Below are 25,574 nucleotides of genomic sequence, written 5' to 3'. Positions count from 1 at the left end.
CATAGACGAGGGCTTCTGAAGCTCCCATCTGCATCTCAGTCACCCACAAGCCTTGTTAAAACCCAGATTCCTGGTCCCTGCTCCAAGAGATTTGGTTCAGTCGTACTGGCAGGGGCTCAGAATCTCACTTCTAGAGGCTTCTATGGGATGTTGCTGCTGCCAGCCAATGGACCAGACCGTGGGTAGCACTGGTTTAGATTACACAGGAGAGGAAAGAGCACTGGGCTGAAAGCCAGGAGACCACCCAGCACACAAGCAGAGAGAAAGAGCCTGGGAGGAACTCACCAAAATGTTTGCACAAGTTAGCACTGCCTCAAGTAATGGTGGATAATTTGCTTTCTTCTTTGTGCTTTTCTGTATTTCCCAAATTTTATTTACATATTTACATACGCACACACACACACACACACCCCTCCCTGAAATCTTGACATTGTGTATATATACACATACTTTTTTTTTTTTTTTTTTGAGACGGAGTCGCCCAGGCTGGAGTGCAGTGGCACGATCTCGGCTCACTGCAACCTCTGCCTCCTGGGTTCAAGCGATTCTCCTGCCTCAGCCTCCTGAGTAGCTGGGACTACAAGTGCGCGCCATCATACCTGACTAATTTTTGTATTTTTAGTAGAGATGGAGTTTCAGCATATTGGCCAGGCTGGTCTTGAACTCCCGACCTCATGATCCGCCCGCCCCGGCCTCCCAAAGTGCTGGGATTACAGGCGTGAGCCACCACGCCCAGTCACATACATATTTTTTAAAGAGTACATTTGAAGTTCTTTGGCAGCCATGTCACTGTAACCTTGTAATATTGCCCACAGATCTTCTTAAAATCATTCTACAACTGATCTTTTGGGGTTAAGTACTGATTTTAGATTTATGATGATGTAGAAGTGCATGGATTTGAGTAAGTTCCAACTGCAGTGTTTCCTAGCTTCAGAGGTGCTCTGAATATTTAGGTGAGACAGAGGCAGTGAATGTCATCTTAGGCTTGTCTGTCCTATCCTTTTTAGTGCGAAAAGATTTTCTGGAATGAAGAGCTTGGAATTCTTTGTCCTACTTTTTTCTTGGCATTTGTTGACATTTCAGTCTTTCTCAAGCAATGGCTCCATGTTTCCCTTATTCTTCACAGCTTGACATTGTTGTCATCACTGTTAGCATCTTTCATCAAACCAACAGCACATTCTGGGCCTTAGCCTTTCCCCAGAGCCATATTTGTCTATGTTTATATGATTATTTGGATGGGATCTACTGGACTATCTGCTTAGCCACCCCACTTCTGAGAACTGTGCATCCCCTTCCATCTGCAGCTGGGGGTGGGCACACTCGGACATGTAACACCATACCCTGGATACAGCTGGCTGGTCCTGGAATAAACCCACCATCCAAAGTGGATCAATTAGTTACTTCCCAGGAATTTGGGAAAAGAGGGCCATCACTTTCACAATTGCTGAGCTAGAGACCTCCCACCCCCGACTAAGAGCTGTTTGGTGACCCTATTTTCCATCATGTTGTCTGGGAAGGAGAGCCTGCATACAGATACACGGCAAAGAGCAGAGACGAGACATGAGGATGCAGTCATGGCAACATGTGGTCTCACAGGAAGCCGCTCGCTACCCCCAGCTGCTGAGCTTCCTTCCTCCACTTCCTTGGTTCCTTCCACTCCCGATGCCAGGATTCTTCCAATAAACTCTCTTTGTCGCTTAGGCTAGCTGGGCTCACTTACTCTAGGAGAACCTTAGCCAACCTTCCTTTAAGATTCTTGAACACATTACAGAATTTTCTAGGTAGGCACATTAGTTTTTATCTTACAATGCATTCAGTTCTCTCCATATTTTTCCTCACTGAGCTCACTTGTGATTTATGGTTAGAATTTTGCCTTTTATTTTTTAATCTTTTTTTTGAGACAGGGTCTTGCTCTGTCACCCAGGCTGCAGTGTAGTGGTATGATCACAGCTCACTGCAACTTCAACCCCCCAGCTCAAGTGATCCTCTCACCTCAGTTTCCCAAGTAGCTGGGACACTAAGTGCATGCCACCATGCCTGGCTGATTTTTTTTTTTTTTTTTTTTTAGAGATGAGGTCTCGCTGTGTTGCCCAGGTTGGTCTCAAATTTCTGGGCTCAAGCAATCTTTCCTCCTCGGCCTCCTAAAGTGCTGGGATTACAGGTGTGAGCCACCGCACTCAGATGATTTTGCCTTTAAAATCTTTCCATTCCTCTTCCATCTGTGTTCACAGCATTCTTATTTTCCCCTGCACCTTCTGAAATTCACCTTTTCCAAGTCTACAGCCAGGGTGTGAACATACCCAGTGCCCACCACTCTCTGCTGTGACAGTGCCCCACATGATTCTGTCACTTTCTCCTGATGTTTTACACAACTCTATCCCTTCCACCTCATCAAACAGTCCTCGCTAGCAGAAGGGTTGGGTACAGAACAGCAGTTCCCACTCCCCAATCCCTGCCTTACCCCGTTTGAGTGAAGGGAGGCCAGTCAAGACTGAGTAAAATGACTGCTTTTAGCTGAATGAGACTTCCAGCTGCCTTCTGGGTAATATTAATAGATTCTCCCTCCTTCCTCCTGAGCAGTTTAGTGCTGTCTTCCCAGATGTTTGTTCTGAGTGACTCCCACCAACACACAGCATTTCCATTGGTCTAAGTCTTTTATAACTCAAGGCAACAACTGGGTGAACACAACTGAAAGACACCTTCTACACCTGCCATCAGACCGTGGGTTGGGCTGGGAAGACAGTGCAGAATGATATTTAAGCGGAATGTCTGGCTTCACGGGAAGAGGGCTGTCAGTGGGGAAGGCAGACTGTCACTCCCTGCTGGCTATGCTGGGAGGCTGTGAGGCAGGGGTCTCCTCTGAAGAGGTGCAGACCCTTTGAATGAAAGGATGACCTACAAAAGAGACACGTGGCAAATATGAAAGAGGGATGGAAAAAAATGTCTGTGGCCAGAAAAAAGTAATCTAGGAGAATTACGTGAGCTCTATGATCACAAAATGACAATAACCATAAAACAGAAAAATGGGGCCAGGCACAGTGGCTCACACCTGTAATCCCAGCGCTTTGGGAGGCTGAGGCAGGTGGATCACCTGAGTTCAGGAGTTCGATACCAGCCTGGCCAACATGACGAAACCCTGCCTCTACTAAAAACACAAAAAGTTATCCAGGTATGGTAGTGGGGGCCTGTAATTCCAGCTATTCAGGAGGCTGAGGTAGGAGAATCCTTTGAACCCCAGAGGCAGAGGTTGCAGTGAGCCAAGATCGCACCATTGCACTCCAGCCTGGGCAACAAGAGTGAAACTCCGTCTCAAAACAAAACAAAACAAAACAAAACAAAACAAAAACAAACAAAAAACAGAAGAATGGCTTAGATGACAGGAATATTTTAAAAAGAGACTTTTGAAAGGCAGTAAGAGGGGAATGGTTAAGCAAATTACAGTATGTCCATAGAGCAGAATTCCACAGGACTATCAAAAGTAACGTTATAAAATTACGTAAGTGAAACCATTCCACAGTTTACTAGGTTTAAAAGCAGGTTACAGAACAGTATGTTCAGTGAGATCCAATTTCTGTTAAAAAGACATACACATATATATCTCTGGAAAAACATATAATACCAGTGTTTCTCAAACTCTAATATGCACATGAATCTGCATATTAACTAAATTTATGGGCCTGGTGAAAATTCAGATTTGGATTCAGTGGGTCTGGAGTGGGGAGCCCGAAGTTGCTCATTTCCAACAAGCTCCAAGGTGACATGGGTCCTGCTGGCCTATGCCCCACACTTAGTAGTAAGGAAACATGGTGAACATAGTGTTTAATGGGTGGTGAGACTGTTTACTCTCCTCTTCCCTTAACTTCTATTTATTTTCTTCCCTTAACTTCTATTTATTTTCTAATTAATTTGGGTTAAAAGAGGGGAAATTAATGGGCATGTGCTATATTGTTATTTTTTAAAAAAGGAATTCATTTTAAAAATAGAAAAAAGGCCAAACAACCCAAAGTGTCATGAGAGCAATTATGAAACTGTGAGGAGGAACCAACGTAAACTTCCAGCAACAGAGGAAATGTGCACGCCCTAAGAAAAGGGTGGAGGCAAGAGGAGAGAGAGACACGTCTGATGACACATTCCTAAAAGAATTCTGGGGCCATCTGGCAAATGGCATATTTGCTGTTGGAAATGGTGGAATCTGGACATAAACAGAGAGATATTTTACGTGTTTAGAAAATTAAAAGGAGAGCAGTGATAAGAAAGGTGCAGGCCTGCGCTGCTCAGGAGTGGGGGCCCCTGCTCCAACAGGGGGTGAAGACCTGAGAGAAAGGCTTGTCTGCCCTTTCCAGATATTTATTCATTTATTTATTTTTTGAGACAGAGTCTCGCTCTATCGCCCAGGCTGGAGTGCAATGGTGCGATCTCGGCTCGCTGCAGCCTCTGCCTCCCAGGTTCAAGTGATTCTCCTGCCTCAGCCTCCCAAGTAGCTGGGATTACAGGCATGCGCCACCACGCCCAGCTAATTTTTGTATTTTTAGTAGAGACGAGGTTTCACCACGTTGACCAGTCTGGTCTTGAACTCCTGATCTTAAGTGACTCTCCTGCCTCGGCCTCCCAAAGTGCTGGGATTACAGGCGTGAGCCACTGTGCCTTGCCCTTTCCAGTTTTTCTGTAAGGAGCAAGGACTGAAATCTGGGCACAAGTAGAAAGTGAACAGAAACTTCTGAGGGGTAGGACATAGGTTATGCCTAATGCCAAAATCTACTGGAGTTGGATGATGTGTGCTTGGCTGGAAAAACCCAGCCTCCCCAGCCTCACTGGGCTTGGGTAGAGCAGGTACCCTAAGAAGCCTGCATAGAGAAGAAGCATTTCTTGCCTACGAAAAATCCAGCCTGAGTCACAGCCCCAGGAAGGCCCCTGCTGTCTTGGGCGGCAATAATGGGAGTAATAGCGGTGGGCAGTCAGAGCCCTGCTATTTGGCACAAAACATTAAGTGATGAGTCACAGACTCCCAATATGCTATCACCATAGAGAGGGACGAATTCCCAACTCCTTAACCAACACCCAGGTCTGGGCCCAGACTTCAGAGAAAGAGGCAGGTGGCAAGTGCTGCTTATTATCAGCCACTATAATATTAACTGCCTTGCAACACTGAAACTAATAGAGATATCAAAATGATAAAGTGATATTTACATGCCATCACAGAATAACAAAAGTTATCACACTAATGATAGGCTGCCGGTTCTAAAAGGTGGCCAGGAGCAAACCATCCAGACAGGCCTCTGCCCTCTGCTGGACACAGTGACAGTGACTTGGACAAATGGGAAGGAAAAGGAAGTCTGAGGAATCAGAGAGAAATCTTGGCTACTTCCAGAACCCCACAAAAATAATGGAGAGGGCTTGACTTTTTCCTAACATAAGAACTTACAGAATAGTCAATGACATAGGGCAACAGCATCCCCAAACATGTATAGTACTTAATAATCTCCAAGAAAAAAATTACCAGTGCCACTTAGAATAATGCCCTGCAGCTCACACCCCTTTCCTGCAACCCTTTATAGACTCATGTTCCCTCGATGGATCACTCTTCCATTCGCTGAGAAACACGAAGCATTTTCTAATAAAACTTATTTAGGGGTCAGGTGTGGTAGTGTAATCCTAACACTTTGGGAGACCAACGTGGGAGGATTGCTTGAGCCTGAGAGGTTGAGGCTACAGTGAGCCATGAGCAGGCCACTGCACTCCAGCCTGGGCAACAGAGAGAGACCTCATCTCTAAAAATAAAAAATAAAAACTAGGGAGCTGTCTGACCAAAGCAGGTTTAAAGTACTAGCTCATTCTATGAGAGGCCTGTCAGAGATGAGAGGCCCCAAGAGGACTGAGCAGGTCATATCTCTTACCTCCTGCTCCCTGGCTCACCTGAGGGGCACACGTGGAGAACAGGGTGGGCACACGTGGAGAACAGGGTGGCCACACCTCCACACCTCTCACCTGTCTCACTGGCTCTCTCTTTCTCTGCCATCAGGTGGGATTGCATTCAGATGAGTTTCCTGCACACATGATACAGGTCTGCTGCACTTGAACCTCCTGCTGCATGAAATTGTCTAAGCCTCTCTGTTTCTAATACTTACAATATCTTAGGATCAGGTACACAGGCTTGTGATGTAACCTCTACTCTTAGCCTTGAAGCATCTCTTCTGAAAGACTATATATGTGTACACACACACACACACACACACACACATATATATATATATACCATGTAGTTCTAGTATTCCAGCATTTGGGAAACAAGTCTCAAATATCTTAAATTTCTGTCTGATTATTCAACCTCCTTTTTCCACATTGAAACGTTATAGATTTTCTTATCTATTTTGTGCACAGGCTACTCCATTCTCTGATCAGTTTACGAGCTCTCTGTAACTCTGTTCTGGTTTCAAGTGAGAAATGAGATTCACACGAAAAAGTGAACACACACCACTCTGTAGACCAGGCACCCCCTTTAAGGCACAGACATCCTCCTAAACACAAAAGCATAAAGACCCTGAGCCCAGCTGAGAAACTGGCTTGCCTAAATACTGATCTTCAGAAAAGGACATGTACTGCCATCCAGACTATTTTACATAAGCCAGATCTCCAAAACACTCAAGCCCACCCTGTTCAGCACTGACACCTAGAAAGAATTTTGACTATTCTTTAATTTATTAAATAAAAAAGCCTAAAATATGATAACTTCCTTGACTTATTAAGCTGAGTGCACCAAACACCATTTAGAGCATGATGACTGGGGTCCATCGGAGTGAAGGGCCGTGCTCACATGGTTCTATGGCCCCACAGTGTCCTCTGGGACTTCTAAAGAGTACAGGGTTGTTTACTACACCACTCAGGGCTGCAGGTTGCTACTTAAAAAACAAACATCGGCCGGGCACGGTGGCTCACGCCTGTAATCCCAGCACTTTGGGAGGCCGAGGCGGGCGGATTACAAGGTCAAGAGATCGGGACCATCCTGGCCAACATGGTAAAACCCCGTCTCTACTAAAAATACAAAAAATCAGCTGGGTGTGGTGGTGCACGCCTGTTGTCCCAGCTACTTGGGAGACTGAGGCAAGAAAATCGCTTGAACCTAGGAGGCGGAGGTTGCAGTGAGCCGAGATCTTGCCACTGCACTCCAGCCTGGTAACAGAACAAGACTCCATCTCAAAAACACAAAAAAAACAAATATCAATTCCGTGAGCTCCTCCCTCTCTACTCATATGACTATAAATATAATTGCTTCTAGAATTGCCTCCCTAGTCTTTCTCTGAGGCTATCTTCTGTAACCTCTTGCTAGTCTGCAGTCAAGATAAATCAGATAATCAAAGTCATCAGTAATCCTAAATGGATATGTAATTCCAAGTCTCCAGACTCTGGCCTGAGAGTAGCGCCATGCTGGGTGCACCAAGAGAGTTTTATGTCAGTTTTATATTCAGCATTGAATGTGCTTGATTTTTATTTCATTATTTTTATTTTTTAGTTATGCTCAAAGAAAGTCAATTTAAATTGACTTTAATTGACTTGCTAATAGAAAACCTTTACGAACAAAGAAAACACCACTGAAGAAATCAGATGTAAGGTATACTATTGGGGAATAGAAACTGGGGGCTTTTTTACACACATTAAATAAAATCATGTCTACTTTCCTTCTAGTAAACTTAGAATATAGTCCACTGGCACATTTGTCTGTAGGATGAGAGACGAAGCTGTCCTAAACTAAAATCTTCATTGTTAGTATTTCTATTACATCCTATGATATGCTATATCCCCAAATTTAATTTTGCAGATAATTTCAATTTCTAATGTACGAATATCAGAAAATGTCAGTGCAAGCAATCTTAAATGAATCACAACTGCTTTTCTCCAAGAACTGGGTTAGGTGCAAAACACGCCCCGCTCACAGTCCCCACCAACACTCTTGGCTGCTTGGTGTTCCACCCTCTACTTCCACTTGGAGCAGAGAGGACTCCTAAGTGTGTCTCTAGCATGCCTGGTGGGACTATGCTGGAAATCTCTAAGCTGCACCCACATTCTCCTCTGTCCAGTCTGTTCTCAATGCAGCCCAAATTGCTTTCCTTGATCAAACTGCTTTCCTGCTCTAAGACTTTTGCCAGCTGCCTGACAGTTATTGATTAGAGTCTACACTCCTCAGCCTGGTGATCCCAACCCCAACAGTTCAGACCCCATATACTTTGCCAACCCAAATCCTCTACCTTCTGCCTTCCTATCTTCCTATCTTCCAGCCACACCCACTTACACCCTGTCCCCAGAACACCAAGGGCCCATGGCTGCCTCAAGACCTTTGTCTAAGTTGTTCCCTCTGCCTGGGATGTCCTCCCCCCATACCTGCCAATCTAAATCTTTCCAACTGTTCCTCTAATTCCACTCCCTCCAAGAAGTACTGTCGAGTGTCCTCTCATTCTTCTGTGGGCACAGTCCCTGCCTCCCCATCCCACACCCCATGTCTGGTTATCACAGTAACACTCAGCACACAGCAGGGCTATTTAGGACTGAGTGTTTCTCTCCCTGCCCAGACCTTGAGCCCCTGAACAGCATCAGTCAAGTCTTCTTTCTCTTTGTTTTTTGTTGTTGTTGTTTTTTGTTTTTTTGTTTTTTTTTAAAACGAAGTGTCGCTCTGTCGCCCAGGCTGAAGTGCAGTGGCGTGATCTCGGCTCACTGCAACCTCCGCCTCCCAGGTTCAAGCGATTCTCTCACCTCAGCTTCCCAAGTAGCTAGGATTACAGGCATGTGCCATCACACCCAGCTAATTTTTGTATTTTTACTAGAGACAGGCTTTCACCATGTTGGCCAGAATGGTCTCTAACTCCTGGCCTCAAGTGATCCTCCTGCCTCTGTCTTCCAAAGTGCTGGGATTACAGGCATGAGCCACCACGCCAGGCCTTTGTTTGTTTCCCCCATGCCATTGGCACAGAACCTAAGAAGACAGCGGGTGTGAACTGAGGGAAGTGGGAAGAGACTGACACCTGTGCACTAACAACAGGGCCAGGCCCCTGCCCACACATAATGGTCCACTTTTGTACACTTACGGTTTCCACAGTTGAGACCACCAAGGCCAAATGGGCAACTGCAAGCCAAGAAAGAAAAAAGGGCAAGAATTAGTTTCCAATCTCAAAAGAAATAAGTGAGGCAATTTATCTAAATAACTTCTAAATAAGATTTGTAATAAAATTAGACTAAATCAACATGGAGCCTACCTCATGCAGGTTTCATTTTCAAGCCTATATCCATCTTCACATGCTGAAAGAGAAAAGGAAAACGCATGAGTGTGTCTATTTACCTCTTCCAAACTCCCAGTTAATTAAAAGCCAGCCACCCTAAAGTCCACAAGATTATTCTAGTACCAGAAGGCTGCAAACTGCTTTGGAATGATCCTCACTTAAATACTGTTGCCAGCACAACTCTTTTTTTGTTTTGTTTTCTGAGACAGAGTCTCGCTCTGTCGCCCAGGCTGGAGTGCAGTGGTGCCATCTTGGCTCACTGCAACCTCCACCTCCTGGGTTCAAGCGATTCTCCAGCCTCAGCCTCCCAAGTAGCTGGGATTACAGGCATGTGCCACCATGCCCAGCTAATTTTTGTATTTTTAGTAGAGATGGGGTTTCACCCCGTTGCTCAGGCTTGTCTCGAACTCCTGAGTTCAAAGTGATCTGCCCGCCTCTGCCTCCCAAAGTGCTGGGATTACAGGCATGAGTCACCGTGCCTAGTCTCAAATCTTAACCTTATCAAGAAACTTGTCTTAACCTCTTTGTGGATCTCAATCTCCCAGCTATAAAAAGGATTTTACTGGAGGTGATTAAGTGAAATAGGGCAATCCAATGGCTTAGTACAGGTCTGGTACATAGTAACCACTAAATCAATGTTTTGTAGTTGTAATTATTATTACTTTTTGAGATGAGTCTAGCTTTATTGCCCAGGCTGGAGTGCAGTGGCACTATCTCGGCTCACTGCAACCTCGACCTCCCGGGTTCAAGCGATTCTCCTGCCTCAGCCTCCCAAGTAGCTGGGATTACAGGGGCCCACCACGAAGCCTGGCTAATTTTTGTATTTTTAGTAGAGATGAGGTTTCACCATGTTGGCCAGGCTGCTCAAACTCCTGATCTCAGATGATCCACCCACCTCGGCCTCCCAAAGTACTAGGATTAAAGGCGTGAGCCACCAAGTCAGGCATGTAGTTGTAATTATTATATGACCAATGTAATTCATTTAGAAGTTCTCTATAGATGAAGAATGTCCCCTGGGGAAACTCCTTCCATCACAAAGACATATGGCTCCCCTTCTTGAATGTAAATCAAACCTTTAACCTGATAACGGCCCTGCTGACACCCTTCCATGAGAAGCAGGGAGCTGTGGGTGACATCTTCTGGGGCACAGTCCTAGTGTGTACCCAGGTTTTCGTAACAGAATGCTCACCCTAGAGTCTGTGTAGGGGATTTTGGACATATCTAGGTGTGTGCTAATCGGCACCTTGCCCAAGAACAGAACTTTGAATCCTCGGGTGGTGCGGCTCATGGAACGCTACTTCACTGAAGCAGCTGCAGCCCGGCCATTTCCCTGGATCAGCAGTTCCTGAATTTATGTGGTCACAGAACATTTTCAACACAACAATAAGATGACAGAACACCATGAGCTATAATGCATGCTTGAATGAAAGCAGACAATGAAAAATGGCCTCACAGACAAATTTTCTGCTGCAAGGAATGATAAAAATGTGATTCAGGGTTAATGTACGAGATACATTGCATAAAAGATCCCGAATAAGAAAAGGTACAGAGTGTAGAGCTGTAATACTTGATGGGATGGCAGACATGCTAATGGTGGGTTATGGGGGCCAGTAGCATGCATAGCTGGGGGTGAGGAGGGGCATGGGGCTGGCGAGTGATGCCCTGCAGGCTGGGTCCAGCATCCTTGTGCGTGATAACTTTCCTCATGACGACATGCTGAATGTTCTTCCTCCTACTTTCTTAATGTTAGCAGCTGAATGTCTCTGGCATCTGCTTTATTGTTACAGACTTTCTATTAACATATCACTAGAGTGTTGTGGAATACAGTTTCAAAAACACTGTTCTAAATCATCTGTAATGTGTCTCACAGCAGATATCAGAGAGCTGTGCACCTGGACAGCACTGTTTTGGCCCCACAGTATCTCTTTTCCTGAGCTACATTCTCCTGTATTAAGGGCTTTTTGTTATAAGCGGCAGCCATGGGAAAGTCCCCGTGGTATTTATTTGGGGACGTCATGGACTGCTTTGCTACAATACCACTCAGTAACTTCTTGATGAGGATGCCCCAGAGAAATTACTCTTGGCCCCATTGTTTTAAAAGACAGGGATGCTCCTGAACAGCTGCTCTTTATTTTAGGGACCCTGACTCTTTTCAAAGTCATGTTTCCCTTTTTGCCTCAGTGTCCGGGAACCTCAGCACTTAAGGGAGGGGCCTTCTTTTAGCAAGCGTGTAGGACCCTGCTGTGTCTCGTTCTGCATATTCACTTTCCTTCTGGCCTCAACAAAACAGTCCGTTAATTTCCCCTTCGACCTGATTTACCTTTTACATATTTTTAAATCTTATTTTATCAAATCAGTTTTCACTAGGTGCTTTCACTTTATGCCACAGGTAGAGCATAATTGCATCCTATTTAGGGAAGGAGTAACAAGGCCCCATCTCCCAATCTTTGATACCTGAGTTCTCTGCTGGCCTCACTCAGGTGGGGCCTTCTCTAAGGAGGCAGCTGAGTGGTCCTGCCTCTCCCATGTCCGGTGGCCGTCCTCCTGTGTATGCCTCTGCCTCTTACTGCAGCAGGTCGTGGGAGTGGGGGAAGCTGCCCTGGATGATCCGTGGATGGCTAACGCTGCGGGGCAGCCACCGGAAATTGCTTGATTCTTCAGTGACTCCTCCCCACCCATCTCGGCACTGAGGCAGGCTGATGTCACATCAGCCTTTTCTATTTTGAACACTTCTTCCTGGAAATGTTTTTACATCCAATCTCCCCACCCAACATTAGACTTCATCTGCTGGGTGGAAGTGTTCCACTCCATGGCTGTCATCCAGGCAGATGTAAGATCCATCTGTTGTCCTGCCCGCGAGCTGATGGGTTGGGCTGTTTTCATTTTGTATCAGAAGTGACCTGGCTCCCTGATGTCATGATATTTCTCTATTTCAAATGGGTTCATTCCGTCATGCATCAGTGGTTGAGTGCTACTGTGCCGTGGTGCTGTTCTGGGGAAACCTTGTCAGTGAGGTGCTCCTGTGCTCCTTAGGATCCAGCTTCTCATCTCACTCACCCTAGAGCAGCAGTCCCCATGTTCTTGGCACCAGTGACTGGTTTCATGGAAGACATTTTTTCCATGGACCAGCAAGGGGGAGGTCTTGGGAAGATGGTCTCGGAATGAAGCTGTTCCACCTCAGATCATCAGGCATTAGATTCTCATAAGGACCATGTAACCTAGATCCCTCACATGTGCAGTTCACAATAGGATCCACACTCCTATGAGAATCTAATGCTGCCGCTGATGTGACAGGAGGCGGAACTCAGCTGTGCAGCCCAGTTCCTAACTGCACCTCCTGCTGTGCAGCCCAGTTCCTAACAGATCACAAACCAGTAGGGTTGGGGACCCCTGCCCCAGAGGTATTCTGACCACAGAGCACTGAAGATGAAATGAATTTGGCGACAGCTAGTATACATTCCCAAACTGGGCTTCCCCTATTGCCATAAGACACAAGTGAATTCAAGTCTTCTGGACTTAAAAATAGAAATAAGTAGATGGTGGCATCTTTTTTTTTTTTGGAGACGGAGTCTTGCTCTGTCACCCAGGCTGGAGCGCAGTGGCGGGATCTCAGCTCACTGCAACCTCTGCCTCCCGGGTTCAAGCGATTCTTCTGCCTCAGCCTCCCGAGTAGCTGGGACTACAGGCGTGCACCACCACGCCCAGCTAATTTTTGTATTTTTAGTACAGACAGGGTTTCACCATATTGGCCAGGCTGGCCTCGAACTCCTGACCTCGTGATCCTCCCACCTCAGCCTCCCAAAGTGCTGGGATTATAGGCATGAGCCACTGTGCCCAGCTGACAGTGGCATCTTAAAAACTCTTTTGTTCCCTTGCAGGAAATTATATCCAGCCATGTCAATCTTTTCCCATCTTATTTGCTGCCTTATCATCCACTCGTTCATTCAACAGACATTTGCTGAACCCTGCACTGCTCAGGACATGGTTCTGGCACTCAAGGCAATGGCAGTCGGATTAAAGAAAGAGACATGCAAACAGGTTGTGAGAATTCATTGCCAGGTGTGGTGGCTCACGCCTGTAATCCTAGCACTTTGGGAGGCCGAAGTGGGTGGATTGTTTGAGCCTAGGAGTTTGAGACCAGCCTCGGCAACATGGCAAAAGCCCATCTCTACAAAGAATACGAAAATTAGCTGGACATAGTGGCAAGGACCTGTAGTCCCAGCTACTTGGGAGGCTGAGGTGGGAGGATCACTTGAGCCCAGGAGGTCAAGGCTGCAGTGAGACTTGATTGCACCACTGTACTCCAGCCTGAGTGACAGAGCAAGGCTTTGTCTCTCAAAAGAAAAAAAAAAAAAAGAATTAATCATGATGCATGCATGATGGAAGGAAGCTAAGAAACCTATGAGAGGGATATCTACTTTGATTTTATGTGTAGCTTTGAAAGTCTGGTAAAGACATTTTCCGTGAGACACCAAGCACATTGTGTGTGTATGTGTGTGTGTGCACACGCACGCTGCAGAGAACACAGAGAATTGCTAATGTGTAGCTTGAACTGCAGTGATTTAGAAAACACACACTCCTCTATCCTCTATTTATATTGAGCCTTGATTTGAGGTGTCAGTGCTCCAGCACTGATGGCCAGAAGATGTCACTGCTAACCCATCAGAACCCAGCCTAAAGGGCTGTGGCCCAAGAAGCTCCGGAATCTACTCCTCAGAGGCCTGATGGTGCAAAGAGCCCTGCTGAGAAAGGGCTTCACGGGGTCTCAGCAACAAGCCCAAAAGCAAATCAAGGTTTCCTTATGCTGCTTCTTGGGTCCTCACTTGGTCAACATAAGGTGGCTGGTGCCTGTGTCAGCACACTCAGTAAATCTTTCACAGCTATTGTTAATGCTAGCCTGTAACTGAAACAATTACAAAATTGCTGACTTGGAAACAGAGGAAGTGGCGCAGGCCAGCCAGAAGCAAAGGTGATAGGGCCATTGTTGAGACACTGTTCACAGGGAACACCACAGCACCATGCCCATACCTCTGCCCACCTTGTGTCATCCCCTGTCAGCAGCACAGCACCCCAGCACACACGGATGTTAGCCCAGTCCCCTTCCCATGTGAAGATGGGCTCAACTCCTCATTTGTTTTTTTTTTTTTTTTTTTTGAGACGGATGTTGCCCAGGCTGCAGTGGTGCAATGGCGTGATTTTGGCTCACTGCAACCTCCACTCCCCGGGTTCAAGCGATTCTCCTGCCTCAGCTTCCCGAGTAGCTGGGATTACAGGCATGCGTCATCACACCCAGCTAATTTTGTATTTTTAGTAGAGACGGGGTTTCTCCGTGTTGGTCAGGCTGGTCTCCAACTCCCGACCTCAGGTGATCCGCCCACCTCGGCCTCCCAAAGTGCTGAGATTATAGGCGTGAGTCACCGCACCCGGCTCAACTCCCCATTTCTAAGAGGTGCAAGGAACACTTTGCATTAAAGCAGATAAGATGGCATGAGGAAGCATCATCTCTTTGTAGCAATGTGGCAGTCTGGCATGGCACTGAGACATGCTGTGTGCTAGTCACACATCAGGACCTAGGCCCAACACAGAGAGTTGGCCCTCCCCTTCAAAACCCATCACAGGTCCCACCTGGAGAGCTGAGGATGCACACTTGAGAAGAACTTTGTATCCAAACCTAACAAAGTCAGAGGGTCTGAAGCTCAGGATAAGAGTGCTGCCCTGAAATATATTTTTATCTGTGATGAACAAGTCCTCTCATGGGAAGTCCTGATACAGAAAAGTGGCATGTCACCTCACCCCAGTATGTGATTTTTATTCAGATTCCAGTAACATCCATTGACATCTGTCACCAGCAAGGTGTTGACTGAGTACGAAAACTGGCCATCCATGATGGCCTTTATATCATTAGTTTTTCTAGTGATTGCAAGTTGCAGCAGCCTTTTATAAGTCAGGGTGCGTGGTGCTCTTGGACCTGAATTAATTTTATTTTAAAGCAGTATTCTTGGACTACATTCTTTGAGCAGTTTTTCCCTCAAACTAAATGAATTTAAGCCTCACCTTAAAGGTTAGTAGAATTAGATTTCTGCTCTCAAACACTTCATGAGACCTTTAAAACCAGAACTCATTAATTCAACAACAACCTGGACCAAATACAAGAGCAGATGCTGACGGCTTACAAAGGGCCTCTATATCCACTGCCTTCCTTAACTCTTAGAATAAATATCCAATAGAGGATCACCATACCCATTTCTCAGAAGAGGAAACCAAGGCTCAGAGAAACAAAGTGACTTGCCCAAGGTGATACATGATCAGTGAGGCAGAGTCGGGCTCTGACTCTGGCGTCTGCTGCCTCTGAAAGATATAAGCCTGACTCCATGCTTGTACTTCCACTTCAAAAGATTAGCAGACAATAGATAAAGCTTTGGGAATTAAAACAATAATTTTTCTAACTTCCTTTAAATGGAAAAAAAAGAAAAGGCACTGCTACCACAGGCATTCCATTCTCTCTTCCTTTGAATTTAACTGGCCAGACCAGCATGCACCAGTCAAAGATAATGCTATTATTCCAAGGAGATAATGTATTCAATCCTGCCACGAGCAAAATAACAAGAACCAGTTACCCTCAGTTTAGAATGGTCACGCCTAAGCAGAGAGAGAGAGAGAGAGCAAGAGAGAGAAACAGAGCACCAGGCAGAGTCCCAGGACTGGACACAGAACCCCAGGCGAAGCTGTGGCTACCTCGGCAGGAGTGGTCCATCTTGTTGAACTGAAAGTATCCCGACTTGCACTGGCACAGGGCAACGCCGTCCAGGTCCGTGCAGATGGAGGTGTCTTTGTCACATTCGGGACTCTTCCGCTTGCACAGGCTGCCCGCTGGAACGGAAAAACAAGACAGTGAAACAAAACAAAACCTCCTCCACTTCAAACCTTAAAACCTCCTCCACTTCAAAGCTCATGCATCTGCATGAACTTTCTATTTCAAGAGACTGAGAACAGTTTTCCGAAAAGTCTCCACAGAGCAACACTCCTCTCAGGAGTCCATCTGCACTGCCTTCTGCCACTCCTTCTCTGATCAGCCGCAGGCTGTGCACCAGCATTCCCCGTTGAAAACACCCTCACAGCGTGCCACGGACCAACTGAGAAACCAAATTGGAATAAACAGGGCCCTGTTCCCTCCTCTGGTGCTCACTGCAAATACAGCCCTTAATGGCCCTGTGTCTTCCAAAGGACTGCGGGGGAAGGATCAGCACAACCAGAAAACACGGCCGCGTTCTTAGGAAGCTGAGACTTGGACTGAGAACAGGAGTGCAGGCCAGACCTGTCTCAAGTGGAAGTACATCTCAGCTCTGTGTGTCTGCATGGCCTAAAAAGGGACCTAGCACCACTCCCTGTGGCAGGGTGGCTTGCTGTCCTGACAGCGTGCTGCCTACAAGAGACTGGTGATGAGGAGAGATCTGAAAGACAATCTACTTGCCCCGGGCTGTAGTGTAATTCTGTTTATCAGGCAGTCTCCCCCACTCCACTGATGGGTTCTTGAGGCTTCTTCATCTCTGGGTCTTCAGTGCCTCACACAGGGACTGGTTGGTACATATGGCAGCCTGTCACTGACCAGGCAGAGAGAAACAGAGGCAGGCAGAGAAGGAGCCCATCTTTCAGGCTTGCTACCTCGTTCACTTTAGGGCCTTATTCATCTCATGGATGACAAAGGATCATTTCATTATTATCAGAAAGCATTTCCTGTGGGGCATATGGCCCTCTGTGAAGTTGTGTACAGCAGACACGATGAGGGTGCATAGGCCTCCTGTGTATATGGGGTACACAGAGAATAGAACAAAAATAGGAAACCAACTGGATAGTGGATAGTACCTTATTTACACCCATGTGCAGGGCAAGGCAAGCTAGATATTTGCTATTGTTATTGGGAGGCAAGCTCAAGTTCAGAATGGGAAGAAAGATGCAAGGGGAAGGGCCATGCATCTGTTGTGCAGGGAGGAGTGGCTGCCAATTTTCCACGCATGGTCTCCCATTTCCCACCTAAAGGAGGAAGCCAACCTATTCAGAAGCCAGGTACCCCTTTTAATGCTGCAAAACTGCCCCTACCCAGGCAGGTTTTGGTGACATGAGCTGCCACCCCACATGGGGTTCCTGATATCTGCCCCCTTTTGTGAGTCCTGAGAGCTCAGGGCCGGTAGACAGCCTGGTCACATGAGGTAAGCTTAGGACACAACTCTAGTTCTCAAAGCTGAATTTCCTGCCTTTATCAGTGGAAGCTGGCGTGCTCAATCAGAACCACATTTGTGTGTGTGATAGAATTTCCTTTGTTTATTGTAAAAAGTTTGTATTTAAGGGAGAAAAATTAAAAATGGAAAATCTCACCAGGCAAATACTGCAAAGCTGGCACCAGGGAGGTAATGAACTTCCACAATCCCTCATCTCAACTCTTTGAAGGCTTTGCCAGTCCTCAAGCCTTAATATAAAGAAATTCCTCCAGGGCAGAAACCTGTCCAGGCTGACACTTGCCTTGTCCAGCAGCCAGCCAGAGTCGCCTGGCCTGATTAGATATTTTCTGGAAGCCAATGTCACGTTTTCCTTCCACCCTGCGCATTAATCCAGCCTGCTGGCAAATCACTCTGCTGGAGCAACTGTGCCCTGCACAGAAGCAGATCCATGCAAAAGCATGGGACACAGGCCCCGCCTCTGCAGTGGAGGAGTTGCTACCCTACAAATTCTCAAAGAATATTCTACCATAAATCCATCCAATAGGACCACGTAGAATCCCATTTTCATATAAAGCCTGGCAATGTGATTTTGCTACATTCACAATTCCCATGGTCTTTCCTGGGCAAAACATCCGCCAAAACAGACAATGAGACTCTAAGTAAATCTAAAGCTGAGACATTCCATGGGGGATTTCCAAAGACTAAACCTCTGGAGACGACAAGAGCTGCAGTTCTTTGAAAGGCAAGGAAGTGGATGTTTTATGAAGTGAAGACAGAAAACCCTCCTTTCCAATGGCAGTGTCCAGAGTAGCCCAGCACTGCCCTTATACTGTAAACACCCAGATGTCAGAAGCTGTCAAGGCCACCTCTCTAGCACTCAGAAAGGTTAGCATGAGACCAGGCTGGTCTTGGCAAAACCTGGAGAAGATCTGGGAGGAAGAACAGGGAAACAAGCCTGTTTTTTTTCAGCCGATATGCATAGCTGTCTTTGTTCTCACGGGCTCTGAGAGGAGAAGTAAATAGGAACTTCAGCAAGGCAGCAAGGGTGAGAGGTACTTTCCCATAAACCATATACAAGCAGTCGGAAGAATGGGAGTCAGAGGGTGGGTAGGGCTGCCATGAGCAGGCTCCTTCAAATCCAAATGGCTGGCACTTGATTTGCAAGGCACTTGATTTGAATGCATTTATGGGGCACAAAAAGTAACCTGGTACGATGTTGATCACATAGAATGTACTCCACAAATATTTAGTGAACTGAAAGCTGACTTTCCTACCTCACTGGGGAGGACGACTTGGTACCCTTGAATCCTTGTCAAGAGAAACAAAAAAGTAAAACCACAGAGTCTCAAAGTTTCGAGCATGATATAATGGGGCATGACCTTTCTACCTCACTCCCCCATCAATAGTAACTTCAACTTCAGAAAGTTTAGCTTTTTTTTTTTCTCAAATTAATAACTAGCCTTAAATGGGCCAAGCTCCAGCTCTTATCCCAGAATGAAGGGCTAACAATCTGGCTCCCAAGCTCTGTAATATACAGGCCCACTCCAGAAAGCTCTCTTGACCGGCAGTTACAGAACCCAGGCCCACTGGGAATGTCAATGTCATGGATCTACCAGCAGGCTGTTACAACCTGATATCTTCTACTCATGTCAAGCATCTGGATGCCAGATGGGCGGTTTAGACTAGATTCTCCATCCTTTGCCAGCCCTACTTGTATAGTAAAATGAGCTAACTTTGATCATGTAGCAAGTGGCAACAGGGACAAGCCCCCTTTGCAAAGAAGTACTTTAGATTCCAGTTGAGTTTTCCTGTCCTGGAGGTGAAACTTCTCCTCCAAGACCCAAACTTCCCTTTTGAACTTGTCTCCAATGCCTTTCTTCATTTGCCTCACACCAGAGGCACTATAGAAGCTTTTGACAAAACAGACAAAGCAAGAATGAGAAAAGGAAAATAATTCTTTATGGCGCCACTGTGGGCATTCTGGCCTCCATTCTTCTGGTTTTGTTTCTGTGCATTTATAATGTGCAAACAAACAAACAAACAAACAAACACATGTGGGTAATACTGCACGCTTTTTTTTTTGTTTTTTTTAACCTAATAATGTATCATGATGAAGGTTTTGGTGGTGGTTGTTTATTCTGTTTTTTGAGGCAGGGTCTCACTCTGTGGCCCAGGCTGGGGTGCAGTGGTACAATCATAGCTCACTGCAGCCTCGAACTCCTGGGCTTAAGGGCACCTCAGCCTCCCATAGTACTGGGATTACAGGTGTGAGCCACTGCCTCTGGCCAGTTGAAGGTTTTTTTGGGTCATTGACAAGCATGTACATTGTTTCCCCAAAGACAGCAGGAACTTTTCAATGGAAAAACAGTGATTTCTGCTTTGTCACATCAGCTCCTATGCCCCTCCCCCTCCCACATCAACACTGGATAAAGTAAACAGAAGGAGCTGCATGGCAAGGACCAGGTGTCTTCAAGGCTTGTGTACAGGACTCTGGTGTGTGTATGCATGTTTGTACATGCATGCACACATAAAGAAGATGCATGTGCACAAAGGTCTTTGACTTAACACCCATGCCAAAAATAGGCTCTGTGAGGGCCTTTCCCGGGCCTGAGCCCTGGATGCCTTGTATTTCCATCTTAGGTCTGTGCCTAACTATATGGGTAGGGTCCTCCCAGAGAGCCGCCCTCTTACCTCTAAAGATCCGCCTCTGAGATCCCAAGAGCTGGCAGACCTCGGCAGAGGACTTGCAGGAGTTGACACATTTCTGCATCCTATCAGCCAGGTCAAATAGCGTCACATTGGAGGCCAGGGAAAAGGCTGTTTGCAGTGAGATCACCACCGTGTTGGACTCCCTATAGGCAAAGTTTGTGGGTTTTTAACAGCCCTGAAATGACACGTGGGTCCCAAGGCTTTTGGAAATGAATGTCATCGCCATTCTCCAGTGACGGAATGGGAGAGCATGAAGGTCAGTGACTTTGGCCCTGGATTGCCCCATGGCTGGGTGAAAACAGCCCGGTTTTGTTGCTATCACCCATGTTAGAACAGCCTCCCCTTTCTACAGACTAGTTCACAAGCAAATGTAATTCTGTTACTTACCTAGAGGCGTGAACTGTAGATCGGATGTAACTAGGTAACGCTGAAAAACACATATTTAACTGAAAGGAAGAACAAGCCTGTCGTTAACAGTGAGTTAGACAAAAGCCTTGGACCTAGAACCAGTTTCCTATTTTCAGGATAAAACAGGCATTTTCCAGCCATCAAGTTATCAGCAGGCGGCTTTGCACAAAAGTGGTGTCCTTTTTTTGTTCCCCTCTTAAATGCCTTTCTGTTGTTCCACGAGTACAAAGAGAAAGAGGCAGAGAGTAAATCAGTGGGGAAAATCTTGGCAGGAAATGATGTTCAGAATAGCACCCTTGGATGCAAAACATCTTCAAAGAAGCAGCTCTCTTCTAAGGCCCAGGGTTTCAAACAACTCAGAGGCAACTGTTTATTTGGACTTTGCATACTGAACGAGCTGCGCTGGAAAGGCACCTTTCAGCTACCCTAGGTCTGACAGGCCCTACATAGACGCCTCATAATCTACAATGAGTTGACCTAACTCAAAGACAGGTCTTCTTCAAAAAGGCTCTCCGTGAGAAATTACATTACCTGGGTCAAGAGCCCTTTTGTTGAGAGCAAATTAAGAGCTACTCTCCCTATGTTTGCCTTGTGCCCTTGGAGACGGCAGAAAATCCCTCTACAGCATGAAATATCAGGCCTGCTTCCCTGCTACCCTGCACAATAGGAGCTATCGAGACTCCCTACCCGGAGTGGAGGGTCTCAGTACTGGGCCCAGTGCAGACCCACCCATCCTCAAGGCCTGTGTATCAGATACATGCTACTCTGCAGAAGATGGAGGCAAACATGGGCATTATCAAACCCTTTTTATGACATCAGTTTATAGCCTAATAGCAATGATTTATTATTGTTGTTTTATTATTAACCTGTTTTTCCAGGTTTGGTAAACAGAGTAACATCTCGGGAAAGAACATTTGAGTGGCTTCCTCAGCCAATGATGGATTAATCTTCACTCTTTCTTGGGGGCAGGTATGTTACATCACCAGTAAATTATACATTGAATCTGGGCAAAAAATAGCAAGTCAAATAAGTCACTGAGCACCATGTAATGCAAAGGACTGCACTTCTGCATAGGGCTCTAAATCCCTGTACTATCTTAGCAGGAGATATACACCTGCAGCACGACCAAGGGGCAGCTGTGGCGAAGGGACAAGGTATAGGATTAGTAGACATAAAATTCTGCTGTGTAGTAAAGAATTTAACCCTGGCCCCAGGGAAGTCAGGCCTTTGCTCTCGGATCCTGGGAGGCCATCTCTAAGCCCTTGGAATGTGCTGTCTAATAAAAACTTCTTTGTTTACCTGGGGGTGCTGGGCCATGCCAGAGAGTCCAACAATGTGATTTATGGTGGGGCTGGGTAACATGGTATCAGCTCAACCTCTAGAGGGGCTAGAGATTGAGGTCAGCCACATGACAAAGCCCCAGTCAAGGCTCTGGAGAGCTTCCGTGGTTGGCAGTACTCCCTGCATACTGGACACACTGTTGCCAGGAGGAGTTAACACTGTACATGACTCCTCAGCGGGAGGACAGCTGGAGGCTCTGCGTTTGGAACTCTCCCGGACTGTCTGCCCCGCGCATCTCTTTCCTTGGCTGATTTTAACCTGTTGACTTTCACTGTAATAAACTGTAGCTGTTCATATAATCACTTTTAGTAAGCTCTGTGACTCCTCTAGTGAATTATTGAAACTGACGGTGGCCTTGGAGATGCCTGAACTTGAAATTGGTATCAGTAGTGACGGTGGTTTAGTGGACTGTTCCCCAACTTTGCACCTGCTCTGCATGGACTCAGGCAATGTCATGCACTTCCAGACTTCCCGGGGTTCTATCTGCAGACGTGCTGGCAATGCCTGTTACAGGAGTGCGCCATCTGACATCGTCCCTATCATGAAGTGAATGCTTAGGAGATAGAGAAATAGAACTAGATCCGTATTTTACACAAATAAAGTCCAAAGTCCTATAGAAATGTATAATTCCTAGCTAATATACTCTTATCCACAAAGAACAAGTAACATTGAGATTGGAAATCAATTCATCTCTAAAGTTTTTTAATGGCAAATTTCAATTTTCTGAACCTAGAGTTTAAGAACTCTGACTCAGATAGCAGAAAAGAAGCAAAGTTTATTATATGAGCTTCGTTTTCCTCTCTTCTTTCTTCCTCTCCATTTTCCTTTTTAGTTGTTGCTGTTTTGGGGGGTTTCTTTTGTTTCTGAGACAGGGTCTCACTCTGCCACCCAGGCTGGAGTGCAGTAGTTCAATCACGGCTCACCACAGCCTCAACCTCCGGGGCTCATGTGATCTTCCCACCTCAGCCTCCTGAGTAGCTGGGACCACACGTGCACGCCACCAACCCTAGCTAATTTTTGTCTTTTTTGTAGAGACAGGGTCTTGCCATGCTGCCCAGGATGGCATTTTTCTTTAAAAAAAAAAAAAATTCTGATAAAAAGCAGGCAAAGAGGGAAAGAAGCAAAATCAAAGACCCCTCGGTCATCTATACAGTGAGTTCTCAAACCCTAGGACATCAGGATTAACTGCTGCACCTTTGGCATTCCTTTGAGGAAAAAGAGTATCATTTCCCTAAGCTCCAAAATACAAGGAGAAAGTCACACAGCCTGTCAACAGCAGATGGGACCATAAGATTTTTCTGGGTCTTTCCTCTTCACCAACAGCTCCTGCTGATGCCTGTCATCGGCATGTCTGTGACTATGAGTTTGCACATGGAAAAGAAACACAAAGGTGCAGATAAAGACTGTGCATGAGGACACATTTGAAGAAACTCTTCTACTGGGCACAAATACCTCACTTCCATTTCTGAAAGGCTTTTTATTTTACCATGAAGTTTCCCTTCCAAATATAACAAAAGTGAAGAGCCCAGGAGACACAGCTGACCCCTAGGCAGTCCCCTCCTGGAATAAAATCTGTTCCAGGAAACAAAAGACAAGTAGAAAGATGCCATTCAGGACACTTACCGTTTTGGTGATCTCATTTTCAACTTCTTGTAGGTCTGAATGTTTTTCCACAGTTGTATTAAGAAAAGTTCTCTTTAATTTAAACTCTGTCACGAAGGTTCTAACTGAAAATGAAAATGTAACTTGTTAGATTATACAACAGAAGAACCTATGCAAGGCTGTGTGTTTGCAAATCTCTGGGGTGTCCAGCTTTACTCCACCTCACAGGACAATCTCTGTGCATTTCTTTCTCCTTATGGGCGGAGACTCCCTCTCCTTCTTCTAGATTTTTCTCTAGCAAAGTGAGCATCTACCTGACTGTGCTGAAGGCTTAGATTGAGCAAACTTTTGAGAGAGAGAAACTCCAAAGAGGCTTTTTTGTATGTGCAAGGCTGCTAAGAGAAGGAGCCCTAGCAATGTCCCTAGGATGGCCTCCCGCACAATAGATGCCCAAGAAAGCTGCTACAAAGAAGATGAACAGGTCTAAACAATGTCATCCTAGGAGGAGGGAGGGAGATGTGTTAGACACTAAAAATGCTCCTCAGGCCTCATCGGGCTTTCGACAGAGGAAAGCTCTTGTCCTCCGAGGTCTCCAACTGAGTCATGCCCTCCACTTCAAGGGGGTGCTTCAATTTCCTCTTGTCCTTAGAGCCACCCCCATCCAAACCCCATTCCTCTTGGTCAGAGGAAATTCCCATTTTATCATTGATAAAGGGGGCTTCCAAAGGTCAGGCAACTTCCTAAGAAAGCTCACCCAGGCTCCCAAGGGCACCATTGGCATTGGAGCGTATGCATGTCCATCTTCAAAGCTCTTCTTTCCCCTATAACCTCTGTGCCCTGAGGAATCTGATATCCTAAGGACACCCAAGGGGCCTGAGACAAAGAAAGGTGCCAAGTATGTGTCGTGGGGCTATACTCCATGGGGCTGCCGACTCCATGATTATAAGCCACATAATGAAAACAGCCCATATTCAAGACACTGTTGGGTTCGGAAATGAAAAAAAGCAGCCTCATTTTCAAGGCCCATTTCACTCATAAAATAAAATTCCAGTTAACATCAATTTGTGCTGATTGGGCCTGAGGGGAATGGGACTTACAAATGGGCAGGCAACCAAAATTTAGTATGGTGTGTTTTATTGCTGGCTCTTATCTTCCTTTATATTAAATGCTTATCTTTCCCTCCGGATGGAAAACAAATAACTCAAGACACAGAAGTCCATGAAGCTGCTCTTTCCCCGAAAGCTTGCATGCTGAATTGAGAAAAAGACCCACAAATGAGCCAGGGAAAACATTTAACATCTTACACTTACTGTCTTAAGCGCTTAATCCTTACTTAACATCTTTTTGCTTGTTCTACAGTTCAGTGAAGCCAGCTGCTTAGGACTCTTTCTGAGCAGCAGGGAGCTCTCTGAAAACATTCTTGGCCAAATGAAAGCATTTCAGCATGCTCTAATTTGCATGTTCCTCTGATGTTTATGAACAATGAAGCTAAATGACTTGAAAAGGGAAAGATGATTGTGAAGGCGATAGTGCTGCTCTCCTCCTGAGCCATGCTACCTATGGAACCCTCTGCACACAGGCTTCCAGAACAATGGTCCTGCTTCTTCACTTTCTCATCTCACGTGTCTAGGCTGATACCCAGACTCTCTGTATAGAAATTCACATCGCAAATGTCAGGTACATAGATTTATTCTGAGTCAGGACAGTAAATGTGGCATCTGCTTTTGGTGTGAATATAAAGATATATCAGTTTCATTCCAGACCCTGCACTCACTCCAGGCAGGGTTTTTTATTGTTTTTTTTAAAGACGCTTACACCTTTACGCCTGCAGTTACAGCACCTGGCTTTAAGTAGAATTTTTACTTCCAATTTAAATGTTGATTTCCCTATGTTATCTAAATGATTTTTTTGGGAAAGAGCCATAATTATTACTTTGTATTCAGCGCAGTTTATTGTTTTCAATGCTTTCAATTCTGGTCCAAGAGTTTGAAGACTAAAGTGAAATGATACCTCCCATCTGGACAGCTCTTTA

The 25,574-nt window shown here is 45.8% G+C and overlaps 1 protein-coding gene across 2 annotated transcripts in view; it reads right to left on the bottom strand.

The window, feature by feature from the left end:
- HEG1 (heart development protein with EGF like domains 1) overlaps positions 1-25,574 on the bottom strand; it is a 95,791-nt gene that overhangs the window by 21,749 nt on the left and 48,468 nt on the right. For both annotated transcript variants that reach the window (XM_054551355.2, XM_024244637.3), the window contains 6 exons: positions 23,564-23,667; positions 20,579-20,637; positions 20,174-20,334; positions 16,002-16,136; positions 9,243-9,285; positions 9,075-9,112 (listed from right to left, as the gene is read on the bottom strand). In XM_054551355.2, coding sequence (XP_054407330.2) covers positions 9,075-9,112; positions 9,243-9,285; positions 16,002-16,136; positions 20,174-20,334; positions 20,579-20,637; positions 23,564-23,667 — 540 coding nt within the window. The remainder of the gene's footprint in view (positions 1-9,074; positions 9,113-9,242; positions 9,286-16,001; positions 16,137-20,173; positions 20,335-20,578; positions 20,638-23,563; positions 23,668-25,574) is intronic.

Source organism: Pongo abelii, chromosome 2, assembly GCF_028885655.2.
Source record: "Pongo abelii isolate AG06213 chromosome 2, NHGRI_mPonAbe1-v2.0_pri, whole genome shotgun sequence".
NCBI lineage: Eukaryota > Metazoa > Chordata > Mammalia > Primates > Hominidae > Pongo > Pongo abelii.
This window is presented reverse-complemented; position numbering and strand designations above follow the sequence as displayed.